The 14399-nt window shown below is 36.5% G+C and overlaps 1 protein-coding gene across 1 annotated transcript in view; it reads right to left on the bottom strand.

Moving 5' to 3' along the window:
* Positions 1–931: 931 nt before the first annotated feature.
* Positions 932–14399, bottom strand: part of CFAP47 (cilia and flagella associated protein 47) — a 343401-nt gene continuing 329933 nt past the window's right edge. Inside the window, exons 63-64 of the mRNA XM_086608696.1 lie at positions 11777–11945; positions 932–1141 (exon numbers count right to left, since the gene is read on the bottom strand). Coding sequence (XP_086464822.1) covers positions 932–1141; positions 11777–11945 — 379 coding nt within the window. The remainder of the gene's footprint in view (positions 1142–11776; positions 11946–14399) is intronic.

Here is a 14399-nt window from a genome sequence, read left to right as displayed (position 1 = left end):
AGGCAGGAGTTACCCATCCAGTGATCTTACAAAGCACATCTGCATGGATCTGATTTCATAAAGAGCAAAGAAAGCCTGAATACCATCTAAAGTCAACTGTGGATGGGAAGAATGGAAATGGAAGCACAATATGAAGGCATCTCTGGTTTGTTTATTTTAGGAGATAACCCCCTAAAATCTAGCTCCATTCCTCACTGACTTTTCATAGCCTTCTATATTTCAATATTCTAAAGCACTCTCTAAAATTTAATTAACACAAAAACACTGAGGGAGGACATTTTATTTTCATTCTATGTTATATAATTGTCTAGGTTTTGAAGTGTTATGGCATGAATAAATCAGGATTCTTATTTTAGACAAAGCAAAGATGTTATAATTAATGAAATTTGTGAAAGTAAGAGAATCTGAAAGGCATTCAAGCTCTGGACATATGACATGTAAACATGTTTCACCTTAGCAAAACAGTGCAAACTTTGGGAAAGCATTTTATCATGAAAGAGATCAGGTATTGGTTTTCTTGGTTGGTTTGCATGGGTGTAATATTTTGAACATCACACAGAATGTTCATTAAGGCTTCCTATTAAAGCCTTACCAAACTAATATCCCTTAGAAAGCAAGGCATTAGTTTGATTTCCCCAGTTTTCAAGTATATTTTTTCAACTCCAACTTTTTTCTCATTAGAACTTGCTGACATTTGTATGATATACATAAACTGTTAGGTAAGCATCTAAAATTCCTCATAGAAAAATAAGGTACTGCTAGAGCTCAGGGACTCTGAATCTTCCATATAAAGCATACAATCAATGCATATCATATTTGCTTTAAAAAAAATCAAAAAACATATCCTCTTTTAGCTACAGAATTTATTTGATAAAGGTGTCAACTTCACACCCCCTCCCACAAAAAAAAAAAACCCTGATCATAACTTTCTCTATTTTGTTCTTAGAACCAAAGGTGCCCCCTTGGTTGGTGAGGATACTCCAGCGGTAGTAAGTTTCAGATTTTCACGTAAAGAATTGCGCTGTCGAACTGTGGCTGATCTTATGTAACTGCCAGTAGAAACAACTTTTGCTGGCCTTATAGGTGCTACGGTCTGCGGAGGCAGTCCATTGATTTCATATGTCCACTGCATTGACTGTGTCTGCAAATAATGAACAGAGACATAGAAATAAAATACAATCTGTGATCAAACACCTTGAAACTTTTACATAGTGATTTATCATGCTACATTGATTTCAAAAGATATTTATTCTTTTCCATGTAAGGTACTGGAATAACACAGAATGAGAATTGCACTCCCGTGACATGGAGACCAGAAATCACACTTAATGTTATGAATTCAGGACTAGGCATAACAAAGATGAGGAACTTAGCTTCCTAGCTCATCTCAAATTCCTTTTTTTTATTTAGTAAACTCCATAGCTCTGTATATTTGTCCTGGTTTTAGCTGGGACCAGGATTAGCTCTTCTTTTAGCAGCTAGAAGAGCTCCGTGTTTTGGTTTTACTCAGAGGCTCACTCTGAGAAGAACTCTGATAGTGCACTGATGTTTATAGTTGGAACTGAGGTCTCAAGGACTTTTCAGTCTGCCAGGTTCTTGCCAGTGTGCAGGAGCACAACAGGATAAGGGGGGAGCATAGCTGGGACAAGGGGTCCACGACTCTCCTTACGATTTGTACCTGAACTTAAGATTGAGGGCCAAATTGGCCAATTAGTATTCCATATCATGCAGCGTCATGCCCAATATAAAAGCAAGGGTCAGCTAGAAAGAAGGGCTTTTGCCCTTCCGGGACTCTCACTTTCGGGTGCTCAGAGTGCTTTCTCTCTCTCTCTCGCTCTCTGTCTCGGGGCCTCCTGTTCATCTGGGATTGCAGTATCGAGTTTTGCAGTTTCGGGACGAGATGGGCCTCGGTCAAGGGGTGGTGAGCAATTACACCGTACATCACTCGTTTGCATATGTTTATCCTTGTACATATCTGTATATATATATATTGGTAGCGGTAGTAGTAAATTGTTCTTATCTCAACCTTCGAGTCTCTTTTCTTTTTCCTCTTTGATTCTCTTCCCTCATCCCTGAGGTGTGGGAGAGTGAGAGGGGACTGTGTAGGGTATAGTTGCCGGAGCAGCCTAACCCACCACAATATTGTTCAAAGGTAATTATTCCATAGCACAATATAAATGCCGCAGGTTTATACTATAGGATTTAATTGTAGATCTGGTATTGGTCACAATAGCATTATCAAATGGTGGATTTTTTCAATTAAAACAATGAATAAAACTAAGAGAGAAGGACTTTGAGTATGCACACGAGAATTGCAGCTTCATGTTGAAATCTCTCATTTGAAGAATATTTATATGAATTGAAAATGACACTCTTCATTTGCTTTCTGCTTATAACTTGTCTCTAGGAATGGAGCATATGTTTCTATGTCATGTCTTGTAATGCCTGAGTACTTGATTCTTACTGAGTTCGTGATTCTTATTCTTACTACACATCCCATCTATTCCTACTTAAGGGGTATTATTTCTATGCGCATGAAGGCTATACTGCTGTCTATCTATCTCCCATGTTTCATTTGTATCTTGAAGCAGAATTTTGGTTGCTAAAAACCCATGTGTAACTATTGCAGATCTTTCAGACATTTTTCTTTCAAAAAGTATCACTTTAATTCTTGAAAGCAGGTCTTTACTCCAAGTCTTTAGCATTTTCCTGTCATTACATCTAAGAAAAGGTCTATTCATGGGTCTTCGGTTTTCAATTTTCCTTTTCCTTAAAAAAACCCCACAAGCAAACAAGAGAAAAATTACAAAACCCAAAGATTTCAAATGATGTGTCATTATGTCCAGCTTTGTACTATGCAAAAGAAAGAGAAAGCACTGCATGTCTACCTTAGGCAAGCAATTGTCATCTATTTCTTCACACTCAGTGACTGAAAAGCCCAGGTTTTATGTTTGTGGCTTTTTTTGCTTCCAAGGCAAAACTTGTAGGGAACACAGAATAGAATAAAAATAGGGTATGATGTAGGTCTATTAAAATACATTCACACAAGTGAAAAATTCTTTATACAGAATACAGTACATGTACACAGTACACAGAAGACACCAAACTATGAATTTGCAGCCTCAAAGCAGTGGAGTCACGTTAATTGACTGATATTTCCAAATTCTCAAGATCTACCTTTCCACATTTGGCACAGCCTTGCAATCACACAGCCACACTGCCTGTGGTTCTAGCGCAGGTTTGTTGGTGCTAGGTTTTTGCATCATGCTGCGTTGACCTACAGAGACATGGCTTGTAGGATCACCATTCTCTCCTGCTCCAATTCATAAAGATTTAACATTCCAACAACAGTTGTGATATACATAATTCATCTCCTGTTTAGAACTAACTTAATCCTTAAAACAATCATTTGTAGATATAACCATTACACCTAACATCGTTGTCATTTTTCATCCAAGGAAACCAAAGGTCAGAAAGGCTGTGTATACTCTCAAATCAATCTGGAAATCAGTGCCACTGTCAACCTCAAAGCTCAGGAGTTTTTCCCTCAAGCACTTAGTTAACAGTCTGACTTCCAACATGACTGGCTTTGTGGCCCATTTGCTCATTCCAGTTTGAGAGCTCTGCTTCTGCTTTGCTGCTGGGCATGTCCATACACCGAGCAGATTAGGCCTACAGAGAGGAGCAACAGCCCCATCCACATCACAAGAAATTTTCACAATAGCATGAATGCCATCAACTACGTCCAGAGCATAGTGTGTATATTTGTCTAGTTATTTATTGCATTCTGTCAATTAATTATGGACTAGGTAAAGCACTACGAAAGCCATAGGCAAGAGCAGTCAACCTTTTCCATCTCAAACTTCCTCTGCAGTCATCCCCTACTTATAACAACATGCAGAAGAGAATAAAAAGGATGTTAAAGTGGCTCTCTGACTTTATTAAGTTTTGTTAACTATTGATTTTATATTTGTCACTGAAAGAGTTTGAATTTACGTTTACTGTTGTTATCTTTCATATGCTCCTTCCTATTGTTCTAATTCTTACCCTGTCACTGCTAAAATATATTTAAGGGATATCATTGAAAGCAGTTTTGCATTCATGTTGCAGCTATTCAATGGGAAGAAGTTCCATTAAACTGTAAACCCTTTGGCAGAGGCTTTGTTCTCTACTTTGTACTTACACAGCATTTACACTATTTGACATATAGGCTGCATACACTTACAGCTCTTAAATGTCATCACCATATGAATCTCTAATTGTGGTGCTTCTTGTTAGACAGCTAGTTTTAACCAGTATTTTGGTAACTGAATATATATTTTTCTGTGCTAATATTGAAAGAATAGGTGACTTTTTTTGCTGTGTATTTTTAAACTTTTTTCAAAACCTCTACTTTAAAATTGGCAGTACTGATTTTACATAGTGTCTTCTGAATGAATTGCTTTATTCAAATAAGATTAGTAAGCCTAAGATCTTTATAGATATTTCACCATGCATGCATAATTTTTTAAACTTTCATTACTATTCTGCTAAAATCAAAATCTAATTTAAATTGAATATTATTCCTGTGTAAACAGGCAGATTAACTCATCTTAATTCTCAAATGTATTTAATATTGTGAAATGATCTAGTAACTCCACTGCCTGCAAAGATAAAACCCAGCAAAAGCAGGTGTGTCATGGACCAACTTCAGTATCTTACATCCAAAGATAAAGTTGTCATTTTAAAAAAAGTAAATCGCTCTCCAAAGCCAGCTAGTTGTTTTATTAATTTCAGTACAAGATGAAATTCTTTATCTTTCTTTAGTATGCCAGATGAACAATTTAGTTTAAAGAAAATTTAACCTCAGGGTCATATTCACTGTGTGTAAGTCTCACAGAGCACTTCAAGGTCAAAGAAAAGATCTGATAGGTCTTTCAGCCAACGATTTAAACTGAGTACCAAGTTATTAAAAAATCATTTACATCCATGAAATCCACACATATTGCAACTTTACTGTCTATAACAATCCTAATTTTTCGAAGTGGGATTTAAACAAAAGTGATGGGCTATGCCACCTCTCGAATTCATTTATCATCAGCATCAAATAATTGATATAGCTTCTGGGTAGTAATAACCTTTTGCTAACTTTCTGTTTGCTGTACAATTATTCTAGATTGTATGTTCTGTGAAAAAAAGTCTGTGGCTTGACTTGGTGAAAAAAGCCAAACAAAATTCAATTGCTGCTGTAGCCTGTGTCAGGTGTGGTTCCGTGGCAGGAGAGACTACTCTTTCCCTGATGGAAACTCATTGGGTTCAATGAAGAAAATGTTGTGGACATTAAGACATAAACCCTTTAGATAAGATCGATCAAAGTAGAAGGCAAAAAGAAAAAAAGAAGAGCAACAGCAACAAAAAAAGCCCACCCTAACTGATCATCTTGAACTATGGTAGTCCATCTATTGTAAATCGTGTGCTATCATGTAAGACAGTTGGAGACAGTCATTGTGAAAAAATAGTGCATTTATGTGCTGATTTACTGAAAGAATGACTCTTGGTTTAGTTCAGCATTTTCTGCTAAAGTGTTACACAAATGGAAAATAGTTACTGTAATTGTCAACATAATTTGGGTTATGCTTTGTTTAGCACTAGAACCACCGAGAATTCAGCAATTTTCAAGACAAACTAATATTGAGCAATTTTCAGAAAACCTTAGACATCCACAAATGTCTGTTTTAGTAGAACGTTTAATTTCCAAGGTCAAAGTATTAGGTTTTCAAATGCTGCTGAAGCCATAAGTATTTCCTTCAAGATATAGGTTTACAGCTTAACTACAACAACTACTCCAACCAGTATGAAAGCTGCAACAAGAACAAGTATACCAAGTTCAGAATCGTGCAACTCGAAGCTGCTGCTTTGGGTTTCCAGGTCAGACATGTTTCAGCAAAGGAAAAGACAGATCACATTTCAGACTTTTCTGGAGTGGTAGAGAGTGGAGAGAGAGAGACTTCGAAAGGTCATCTATATATGACCATATAATTGTGATGGAATAGTTGACGTACAAGCTGTATTTACTTGCCTAAGAAGTGGGTCAAAATTTCCCAAATCAGAGGAACTCTTCCTCTTCCTATGCTTAAGGCAGTGCAGTATATTATATCAAATTTGTAACAATTCTAATACTAGTACTGGTAGTAACAAAGTCTGAATAATAAGGTATTGAATCTACTAAAATCTACATAATCTACTAGAACAGGAATATAAAACAGAGTCCCTTTTAAGAAGATGTATCTAATATAAATATAGGTATTTAAGAATCCCAGGCTCACCACAATGCATCTCTAGGTCTATTTCACATGCAATTTAAGAAGAAAGACCAGACTACAGTCTGAATGTCTGTGATTGTCTGAGGGAGGGTTTCTTGTTGAAATAGATGACTTCCTTTTATCAAAACCTCAAAATTACTGATGACTATAACCTAATTAGAGTGCAAAGAGAGAAATAATTTAGCTCACCTGGTTGGAGTAATGGCCATCTGCAGAGCTATACCTTTCTGAAGAATATTTTGAAGAATGCAAAAATAAGATGCATTCTGCCACTCTTTCCTAAATATCACAAGTTATTAAAGTAAGTTATTTAATCACCTTGATGACTGACTGACTAATGTTCATGAAGTAATTTATTCAGAAAATACTGGTAACAGTCACTAAATGATTGATATAAAAGTATATTTTTCGGTATTCAATCCACTCTTACAGATGGCTCATGATTCATAGGAATAATTTGCAGAACACAGACCATCCATGTGTATTCACTGTAGGCTGGCAGTGCTACTCTGTTAGACGCTAATTAATTGCCACAGAAATCTATGTTAGGAAGGTGTTAAATGTTGGGAGCAAATAGCAGGAATTTTAAAGTAAATGGTATTCCAATTACCTTCCAAACAGTGGTAACTTAGGAAATTCCAAATAAAATTTGCAAGACTTCCAAATATGTTAAACCACAGGAAATTACAGATAGTGCATTTAATATTCTCTAATCCGTAATTTATACTGCATTAGTGACAAGCAAAAAATGACTGATTATGATCAGTGTATAGAGAATTAAATTAAACCAAACCTTTATGTGAACTGTGGAAGGGAAGAGGAAAGGCAAGAAAACTCATGAATCGAGATAAAGACAGTTTAATAAGTGAAGGAAAGAGAGGGGGAAAAAAACCACAACAAAACCCATGAAAACCCAAGCGATGCAAAGGCAGTCACTCACCACCTCCCACAAGCAGACCAATGCCCAGACAGGCTCTAAGCAATTTCTAATGATGAAGGTGGCTAACAATCATTTTCATAGCTTAGAGGCACATTTCGAGATAGAATTAAAGGTGGCTTAATTGACTTCAAATCTCAGATGTTTCACAGCATTTCTTACATGTAATACAATCAGTATCAACCATTCCTTCAGGACTGGCAGTGGTTTGAATACCCTCATACAGCAATGGTTCACATACTGTTATCACCTTTTGCATTAAGAGAACTATAGTCTCAATGAGTAAAGTAACTTTTCCTCATGCTTGTGAATCAAACTGCCAGTAATGAACTTTTTGGATCTCTCATTTTAATGATAACACTCAGGTCAACATCAACCAGTGGCAAGGGACACAGGTGAAATCTTGTTTAACGTGAAACTATTTCAATTATCCAATTATCTTTGTTACATTTTTCCTTGCTTACTCTGTTTAAGAGATACAATTTAGAATAACATTAAACTACGGTAATCACCAAATCTACCAGGAACAATGCAGAACGTATTTTCACCAAGCTACTGAATAGGTAACATGTAACAGTACCACTTTCTGTTAAGATATGCAAGTTTGCACAGACAAGCTTAGAGAAGCCACACCTGGGTACCGTGGCTTGCACACTGCATCATTTATTTCCAGAACAGCATGACAAATGCTTTTGATATGCTATCTTCCATAGGCTAAGTTAGGGATTATTCAGTAATAAAGATGCGCAAGCCTGACTTCTGGAGGGCTTGCTAATGTTACTTCCAATCTGGTTTACTCTGACATCTATTTTATCATTTAAGACTTATTTGGTGTGCCTTCTGTTTTTGAATATCTGAAGTCTCAACCCATGAATTACAAAGCAATTGCTCGGGTCTCTAGCTGAATTTAGCACAGTGCGAGCAAATTAACTGTAAGCCAACTTGAATATGCCCTTTTCCAAGGATCCACCAGCCTCCTGGCTATTCTGCCTGGTGCCTGGCAGCCATTCCTGCCCCAGGAAACCTTGGCAGAGCATCCCCCTGCCCCAGCTGCATCATGCTGTCCCTAGGCTCTGTTGGTTTTCTGTGCTGCCTTACCAGCACATCACAGCCCAGCTCTGAGATGTCAGTGTGGCTGAGGAAGCCCTTTGTTTCCTCACAGCACTTTATAGCTTATCTAAGAAGCAAGCTCTCTTCACTAATTTAACATTAGTGATAATATGTGGGTTTTATTTTTTTCAGTTAGAATTGCGCTGTTTACAAAAGCTATTATGAATGTGGAAGTTTGATTATGGAATTAACACCTATTTAAATTTAAAAATGCTCTTCATGCACTATGTCACTGTTTCTTACTTGTAGCTCAATTAGATTATGATGTTCTCTTTCACAGCTACAGAAACAAGCATGATTATTTTCTTTACTGTTTTTTTATTGTATCTCATTCTTTGATCTACAGAATTTTTTTAAGTAATTTTCTGTGTTACTTTTACAAAATAAAGAATCCTAACAGCTACTTAAATAAGTGTCTAACTAACTTAAATTGTTTTCATATGTAGTTGACTGAGAACAGAAGTTGTAATGATGGTTAAAGAACATTTAATTGCTTCAGCAAAATAGTTAAGGTTTTCTGCTAATAATAAAATCTACTGCAAGTATTCATGAATATTAAAGTCTTAAAGAATCCACAAAATATCCCATGAAGTACCAGATTTGTGTGCAGAAAATATAAATGAGGCTATATTATTTCAGTTATATATATACATTCAGTTAATAAAATATACACACTAAATTCTGGTAAAGACAATTTGTTATCTCGTAACGCTAATTAGCTCCTCAGGATTGGGTTCTCAGCAGGGCAACTAAACAAAAAAATTTGCATGTGCAATTTCTGGGTTTAATGTTTACAACAAATGAGAAAAAGATGACTGTAGGATCTTTCTGCATAATCCCAACCTCCCATTTTACTTTACAACACAATTGTAATGACCAACATAAAACAAAGAATTTACACTGTCATCTCTGCTACTTTACAGCCTAATTGTTACTGTTCATTGAAGCACACAAAAGTGACAGTTCTGGTACTCACTATTCATAGAATTTAATAATAAAAATCCATTAGTGTTAGGACTATGACTTTACTCCCAGAAATACAAAGGAAATTTTACAGCAAGAGTGCTGTAACCCTTTACTACAGCAACATCAGAGGAGAGGTGACACTATAAAAGAAAAGAAAATTCCTCACTGTTTCTCAAAATAGCCCAAAGCCTCAGCCAGTATATTGGCTAGAAAGGATATGTGCAAGAGAGGTTCTTCAGTGTTAGGTCCAACATTAATTGCGTTTCATCACCTCCATTACTATTCCCCAAATAAGAGTGATTTAATCTTGTTTTTGCCATCTAACTAAATCTGTCTCTGTTAGGTCACTATTGAAAATTATTTCAACTAACAGGAAAGGCAGAAATGAGTATCTGGTATTCTCAACATGTCCTCAAGTCTTATTTCAGGTCAACGTGGAGAGTGCAGCAGCAGAATTACACACAGTCGCAGACGCTCTGGCTTACATTAGAACTACCAAAATGAAAGCTTGCCTTGAGAGGAAAGGGGGCAACTCAGCCTACACAACAGGACTACCAATGAGAGCAAAGAGAACACAACTCTCATCAAGACATTACTGAAACAACTTAATACTTCAATCAGAGTAGGAACATTAGAAATATCTCTACTATATCACGATGGTGTAGTATTGGTACAAATTGCACCTATGAACATCAAGAGTCCGCAACGTATTTTTGAACGTACAGGAATAGATAGGATAAGATGTGATCTGATATGTATATGTAATTTGTATGAGTGCCATCCTACACCTACACAGAGTACCAAATGTGAAGACGTAAAGAGCTGTCTACCTAAATCACCATCAGAGACTGAGGTGTGAGTAGCTGTAGGTTAAAAATTATAGAATCATAGGATGGTTTGGGTTGGAAGGGACCTTAAAGATCATCTAGTTCCAGCCTCCCTACGATGGGCAGGGACACCTTCCACTACACCAGGTTGCTTAAAGCCTCATCCAACCGGGCCTTGAACACTTCCAACGATAAGGCATCCACAGCTTCTCTGGGCAACCTGTTCCAGTATTTCACCACCCTCATTGTAAAATATTTCTTCCTTAGATCTAATTGAAATCTCCCCTCTTTCAGTTTAAAGCCATTGCTCCTTGTCCTATCACTACACACCCTTGCAAAAAGTCCCTCTCCAGCATTCTTGTAGGTCCCCTTCAGGTACTGGAAGGCTGCTAGAAGGTCTCCCTGGAGCCTTCTCTTCTCCAGGCTAAACAATCCAAATCCAACTACTCAAAGCTCAAATGTACTGATAAATTCCTAGAAGGAAATTTTGGATTACCGACTGAGTTCTTAAAAAGCTAATAATAATTTTTGACCATCCTGTTTATCCCATTCCAGACAAATTCATCACGTTAAAGCTCTTCGTTAATGAGGGGAGTTAAGCCAAAGACAAATATGTCTAGCACATTTACATGTGTCATGCCTAAAAGCAGGAGTTCAGTTCCAGACCTACATTAGAAGTTTCTGAGCTCTGTAGATGTGTCATATAGCATTACGTAAACATAAAAGAACACAGAATAAATTCAGTCAATTATTTTCTTTTTCAAATGGAACAGCAATAAGCATCACTGCTGTTCATGTAAAAAGACTAAATTAATCAAATGTCTAATATGGTAAAAGAAAACAAGTAGGAGGGATTAAAGGGCCTTGTTTCTCCAGGATTTGAATTTCTTATTCACTATTGTAGAAGATGTCCCTCAGAGAGATAAAACACTATTTATTTCCTATGCATCTTTTTGTCAACTTTATTTTGACCGTCTTATTTTTTAAATCAATACTGCTGTTTCATTTCTAACATAGTAGCCTGAAAAAATTGCCAGTATGCAGTGAATAGATTTAAAGTGCAAACCATGATTTGTAGAGAGTTTGGTTGTTTGGGGTGCTACTGTATTTTTTCCAGTTTCCTTTTAAAGATTAGGCTATTCTTTTTATTTTCAAGCTGATTTAAAAAAAGTTATTCCTGATTTCGTGTTCTGAAATTCTGCCTTCTACAGTTTGGTATCTAGCTTCTAGTGCCTTTGATCCTAGGAGGTATAATTCAAGTAAAATCAATAATCTAGGTCTCAAATATTAAATTACTCATATATTCTCCACCAGTTCTTAGCATGATTATTTTGATTTCCTGTGAAAAGTCATTCTGTCATGCTGTCTATGGAGCTGGGGCAAACGTATCAAGATAAGCATCTATCTCTGATGATGACAGCAAAGAGATAACACAGAAATTAAAATATAATATTTTTCCAGTTTGTCATGAGTTTATTTTTAAAATTTAGTTTTATTCTTGTCTATAGTGAAGTGTAGTAAAATAACTACAGTGTATGCATCTGTGTGTTTCAATGCTGCTTTTTGGTGTAGGATTTCTTTTTCTCCTTCCACTTCTGAAGGTATATTTGCATATTGCATTTAGCAAGGCTTACCTGAATTACAAGTGTTGCTGTATGCTTCTTGCCATACATCCTTGGCTTGAATCCCACCGTTATATGGGTTCCCACAGTGCCTGCTGGAAGAAGTTCTCCAGCTTGTGGCAACACAAGGAAGTCAGGATCGCTGCCCTCCAGGAAGCGTGCAGTGAATGGTTCTGGGTTCCTACAGAAAAGCATAAGAGGCTATTGTGGCTTTTATGGTTTCTTAATACAATTTATCTACAATCTGACTTTTATGCCACCATGTAACATGACTCAGGAAACTTGGCAGCCCTGGAACATACAGAGAATATTAATAGCATGCTTACAGAATAAATATTCTGTAGTAATTATTTACATTTATTTATAAATATTTATAATCTTTATGCACAGGGACCTCCATACTGGTCTTCCATTTCAAACATACTTATATGCTATTATAAATACTATAATAACTACAGAATAATTATAGCATTTGCCACTAGAAAGAAAAGAATCACTTGACCTGCAAAGATATAATAATAGTGACAGAAACAAATTCCATGTCAGAGTGAAAATCTATTTTTACTATTAAAAGACCCTCACTTTTCCAATCTGACAAGCCACCCATTTTGTTAAGTTTCACAATTACAAATGAATATGCAATCTAGTGGAGTATTATTAGATTGGGAGGGAGTTCTGGAAGCCTTGAAATGAACATACAGAAAATAACAGTTTTTTATCACTGTTTTCCACATATTTCGTATCTCATAAACTAAACACTTTATGATATTGTAATAATAATAATTAGATTCCTCTATCAATATTATTGTATATCTCTTATTTCAAGGAATTTCTGTCACAGGTACTGCAGATCTTGTCTAATTGTTAGTCTTATAGAAGCACTGTTGCACCCAAGAAAATGTCTTATTCCTGCTAAAACACAGTAGCTGAGGACTACCAAACAATCTTAGGCCAATCCCAAACAGAAACTTGTCTACTACAAGTCCTCAGGGACTCCTTGCCATAAACCTTCTCAGCATGAAAAGAATATAAATTTTTGTATTTTGCAGTCAGGCATTCTCCTTTTAGTCTTAATATGTGTTGCTGAGGACAACTCTATCACTATCTGGACAGAAACAGAACAAATGAAATTGAAAGTAGAAATACAATGACATGGTCAAAAATAATCCACAACACTCTGCCACAGTACAGCAGGACAAGTATCACTCATGCTTAGAGGAAACTCATTTATAGTTGATAAAACTTGAAGAATGAAAAACTAACAGAATCTCAAAGAAAAGCTGTTTGAATCTGTTTATTCACGGATTGTCACACCAGAAATAACACTGCCTTCCAAAGAAAATACAAATAAGAGAAATTTAATATTTTATGAGCATTCATGTCTCTACAGAAATGTCCCACATTTCCTGGGCAAGCGCTATTCAGTGAGTGGTACATTTGGTTTATGCGTTGTTTAAAATTAACTCTCCTTTGGAATACGTTCTCAAGAAACGTTTTCTTAAATTCAAAATACCCTCATGAAAAGAGGTCACACTAATTTTGCAGAAACAAATAGCGCAAGTGCAGAAAATGGAAATCAAAAAGCTTCTGCCTCCCCAAAAAACCTGACATTTAGCAGTGCCATCAGACTCGGATGCATTAGCTTAGTTAGCCTAGCTTTTTCTTTAGGTGACAGCAATGTGTTCAAAACATGCTGAATGTCTGAAACTACACTTGTGTGATGTCTTGTGACATCAAACCTATGCCAACAATTTCTTTTCATGGTGCCTAAAGCTGTGCAGCTGAGTTTATATCCCTGGGCCATAAGCACTAATCCTGCTACAACCTGAGTTCCCATCTATGTGCCATCTAAGGCTTCAGTTTTCACATCTGTATTTCCCGCAAGGACTGCTAAGCTGTGAATGCCTAGAGCAAACCTCCTACACACAAAGGGCAGGCATGGGATGAAAAAGAAGTGATGCCTCTGGAACTGAGTAGCAGAGCAGAGCACTCATCAAACACCTCTGAGATGAATATTCAAACCCTGGTTCTGGAAACAGAGACCTGAACACAGGTCTTCACTTTCAACATCATTGCTCTATAGATTTAGGAACATTTTAGGGCAGCACTTTCTTTATCTCCTGTGTTCAGTCTTTTTTCTGGTAAGCAGATAGGGATGAGGACTCCTAATAAGCATTTTGTGTCTTCATAAGACATACAAGAGCGTGACTTAGACTAGAGATGCGATGATGAAATGCTAAAGGAACTGGGACAGGCTGCATGCAAGGAAGACACAAGAAAATAGCAACTTTATTCTTGCAGAAATTGCATCTGAGCAGAGTGTGAAGCAATGGTAGATTTTTTTCAGAGACTGTAAATGATTCCTCAAAATAGCTAGTCAGAAAACACACAGGAGAAAAAGCTTTAGTTTTAGTCCTGAGAAGGGGACCAGACAGTTTAAAATGAAACTGTCACAAAACTGATCTATAATTGTGTACACAAGATATTCGCCAAGTCAGAGGAAAAATCTTATTGCATCAACCTTGTCAGATTCTAATTTTCATGAAGAAAAGTGGAGAAAAAATACTACAAAGGCTTTAAAGAAAATCTGCATGCATCTTGACAGCATTGGCATGAGGTACTAGAGGCAGCTATA

The sequence above is a fragment of the Tauraco erythrolophus genome, chromosome 1 (assembly GCF_009769465.1).
Source record: "Tauraco erythrolophus isolate bTauEry1 chromosome 1, bTauEry1.pri, whole genome shotgun sequence".
Lineage (NCBI taxonomy): Eukaryota > Metazoa > Chordata > Aves > Musophagiformes > Musophagidae > Tauraco > Tauraco erythrolophus.
The sequence above is the reverse complement of the archived record's forward strand: the minus strand, read 5'-3'. Positions and strand labels throughout refer to the sequence as shown.